Consider the following 3,745-nt stretch of genomic DNA (forward strand, 5'->3'; position numbering starts at 1 on the left):
CGTGCTTTATACGATACGTCTCTGATCGGAAGAAAACCCCATGTCCGCTGTACCGCGCCGCCGGCAATTATTGCGACGCCGCAAGGTTAGGACGCGCGCCGCCCACATATATATACTTGAGGAGAGACTGCAGTAGCTTGCACTACGCCACTACCACTTGCCCGTTGGTAGATCGGTGTGAGCTCAGGCTGCCACTGCCCGTTGCAAGATGACCGCGAGGTCGGCTCTGCTACTGCTTGCCCTGGTGGCCGCGTACCATGGCGGAGAAGCATGCGCCAGCGCCGCGGGGGCGGGGACGCCGCCCTGTCTGAGCCGGGCGTCGTTCCCCAAGGGCTTCGTGTTCGGGACGGCGACGTCGGCGTACCAGGTGGAAGGCATGGCGGCCGGAGGCGGCCGCGGGCCATCCGTATGGGACGAACTTACCCACATCCCAGGTAATCCTACACATGTAGTATTATCGGCCGCTGAACAATCGGCTAGGACTTTGTACCGTCTGACCTTGATCAGTCAAACTCCCTTTCTCTGAGGAATGGAATTCTTCCACAGCTGTTCTTATATATACTTTGGTGCAATGAGCAGGGATGATCCCGGGAAACCAAAATGCAGACGTTACCACAGATCAGTATCATCGCTACAAGGTAATTTGTTTTTTTTTTTTGAAGGTGCTACTGCTATAGTATGTATCCGGAGTAAAACAGAGATCGTTAAGCCCACGGGATCACTATGTAACGTTTATATGAGTAATCATATTAACTTGTAAAGTTTATAGTAGTAGTCATAGCAACCTCTTCAGAGTAATACTGAAACTCAGAATTCACGAAATTGGCACCGCCCCATGTGTTACTGACTGGAGTACATATTCATACATCAAAAAATGTGGGGAAAGAATTCTAGGGCCTCACGTTTAATCCCTTTACGCTGGAACAGGAAGATGTCGACCTCATGAAAGGACTCAATTTCGATGCCTACCGCTTTTCTATATCCTGGTCTAGAATCTTCCCAGGTACACACAATTTCACTGGAGTGGTAGCATGCTCATACATAACTTAATTATAGTTAAATTTAAAAAAAATAACTTAATTATTTATGATAGCTACCATATTTTTCTGACTCAGCACGTCTTTGATTTCTGCAGATGGTGAAGGGGAAGTTAACCAAGAGGGTGTAGCTTACTACAACAGTTTGATAGACTACCTGCTTCACAAAGGTACAGCATAGCAAAAGCATCTGTTTCAAATTTTCTGTGAAACTGCCATGAGAACCTGAATACATTAGTATCTGAACGTTTCCATGAAAACCGAGCAGGCATCACTCCTTATGTCAATCTTCACCACTATGATCTCCCTCTTGCACTTGAGAAGAAGTATCAAGGCTGGTTAAATGCAAAGACAGGGTAAGTTTTTTTTCTTTTGACACCTAAGACAGGGTAAGTCAAACTAGTATTTGATCTTCCTTCTGTACTAATAATGTGTTAGATTTACATCTTCGTTCAGAGGTAGTCTAGACTTACTGTTTTGGAATTAGAAGCATACACGAGAAATGGTTTAGATAATATACTAGTTACTTTTTTACAATTTATAATTCTTTATTATACTATAATTTATAAGTGCTCAGCAATTTTAAAGAATGTGGATGTTTATGTATGTTTAGTTGTTTACCCAAAAGTTGACTGCAGAGCAAACAAACTCTATGTCTCTATAGGTAGATGCAGCATGCTATAACTCCAGTGTGAAAGGCTTGCAATATGAGAAATGCGTGATTATCTTCATGATATTCGTTTTTCAGGGATCTATTTGCAGATTACGCAGACTTCTGTTTCAAGACCTTTGGTGACCGTGTAAAGAACTGGTTTACATTCAATGAACCAAGCAGAGTTGCGCTTACTGGTTATGATAACGGGCATCAACCTCCTCAAAGGTGCACGAAATGCCCTGCTGGTGGGAACTCAGCAACAGAACCTTACATTGTTTCTCATAATCTTCTCTTAGCACATGGTTATGCAGTTGCAAGATACCGGAATAACTATCAGGTAATTTTATTTTACTTGAACTATGTTAACCTCAATCTTTCTAGACTGCTGGTGGAAGAATAGTAATAAGTAAAATTTGTAGGCAGCTCAGCAAGGGAAGATTGGAATAGTTCTGGACTTCAGTTGGTATGAGGGGCTTACCAACTCAACTGAGGACCAAGCAGCAGCTCAAAGAGCCAGGGACTTCCAAGTTGGTTGGTAAGGCCATCCATGCTAGTTTCCTTTGACAAAGTGTTTTATTTTAAAAAATATCAATGGTTGCATTATATATTTCCCTTTACTTGAAAAAAAAAATCAACTGTTGCTTGGATGCAGGTATATGGATCCACTAATTAATGGACAGTACCCAAAAACCATGCAAGATATTGTGAAAGAGAGGTTGCCCAGGTTCACTCCCGATCAAGTTAAATTGGTCAAGGGCTCATGGGACTATATTGGGATAAATCACTACACAGCTATCTACATGACGCAGGAGAAATTGCTGAACCAGACGGCAATTAGCTACTCAAAGGATTGGCAGGTCCATTATAACTGTGAGTTTCTTAAGCGGTAGGTTTCATATCAATAAATATATCTCAATAAATATTGTCAGTTGATCCTTTGTTTCTGAAATTCACAGATGAGCGAAAGGGCAAACCGATTGGAAAAAGGGTATATTTGCACCACTGCATATTTATTTTGAGTTCATCCTTTGTCAGTTCATCTTAGCTGCAACGATTTTCAGCTCAATTTATTTTCTTCGAAAACTGCATGTTTGCACTGTTGAGTTTAAAATTAACATGATGAAGTTGTCAACACGTGAATCGTTATAGGCGAACTCTGATTGGCTCTACATCACCCCGTTTGGGATGTACAGATGTATGAACTACATCAGGCAGAAGTATGGAAATCCAGCAGTTCTCATAATGGAAAACGGTACTGAATACAGCTCCGTGTATCTATTCCTTTTGGTTTTATAATCCAGTTTTCGACTTCATAACCTCTCAATTCATCTTGTCATGCATATACAAAACTAATCTTATCATCATGTCGCCAGGAATGGATCAACCTGGGAACCTTACCCGCGATGAGTATGTGCAAGATGACACAAGGGTTGGGTACTACCAGAGCTACCTCAGCGAGCTGAAGAGAGCCATCACCGGCGGTGCCAATGTGCATGGCTTCTTTGCGTGGGCTCTCCTCGACAACTTTGAGTGGCTCTTGGGTTACACGTCCAAGTTCGGCATCGTCTACGTCGACTTCAACACTCTTGAGCGCTATCCGAAGAAGTCGGCCTATTGGTTCAAACGCCTGCTGGAACACTGATGAAGTGCCTCTGAATTAGCCAACCTGATGTTATTGTCGTCATCATGTTAAGCACTTTTGCTTCAGTGCACCCCTTTCTTCTAAACTTAAACACATCAACAGTCCAGATTTCCCCCCCTTCATAATTAAGGGCACGATGGGCATTAAGGAATAATTAAGAGTTATGTGTAATAACCATATTAAAACCGCACTTGGACCATATGACTGTATTGTGTACATAATTATACATGACCGTATTGTACACTTGTTATATATGACCGTACTGTACATCGTTTTCATCAGTGTGTATGACACCGTACTTATCGACAACTGCTCGTGGTAGCCCCGTTGATGAGGCCTCGGCCGGTGAGCAATGCAGCCAATGCTTCTGTGTTGCGCCGCCCTGATTTGTGTTTGGCTGAAAATAATCTC

General features: G+C 42.7%; 1 protein-coding gene across 1 annotated transcript; it reads left to right on the forward strand.

Moving 5' to 3' along the window:
• The first annotated feature begins 208 nt into the window (after nucleotides 1-208).
• LOC124700247 (beta-glucosidase 7-like) lies at nucleotides 209-3,433 on the forward strand. Its single transcript, XM_047232403.1, has 11 exons — nucleotides 209-434; nucleotides 580-638; nucleotides 928-1,003; nucleotides 1,136-1,207; nucleotides 1,306-1,393; nucleotides 1,786-2,029; nucleotides 2,112-2,227; nucleotides 2,345-2,562; nucleotides 2,649-2,680; nucleotides 2,842-2,944; nucleotides 3,066-3,433. Exons 1-11 carry the CDS (start codon nucleotides 209-211, stop codon nucleotides 3,332-3,334), a joined length of 1,503 nt encoding a protein of 500 aa, XP_047088359.1. The 3' UTR covers nucleotides 3,335-3,433.
• The last annotated feature ends 312 nt before the right edge of the window (nucleotides 3,434-3,745 follow it).

Source organism: Lolium rigidum, chromosome 3, assembly GCF_022539505.1.
Source record: "Lolium rigidum isolate FL_2022 chromosome 3, APGP_CSIRO_Lrig_0.1, whole genome shotgun sequence".
Lineage (NCBI taxonomy): Eukaryota > Viridiplantae > Streptophyta > Magnoliopsida > Poales > Poaceae > Lolium > Lolium rigidum.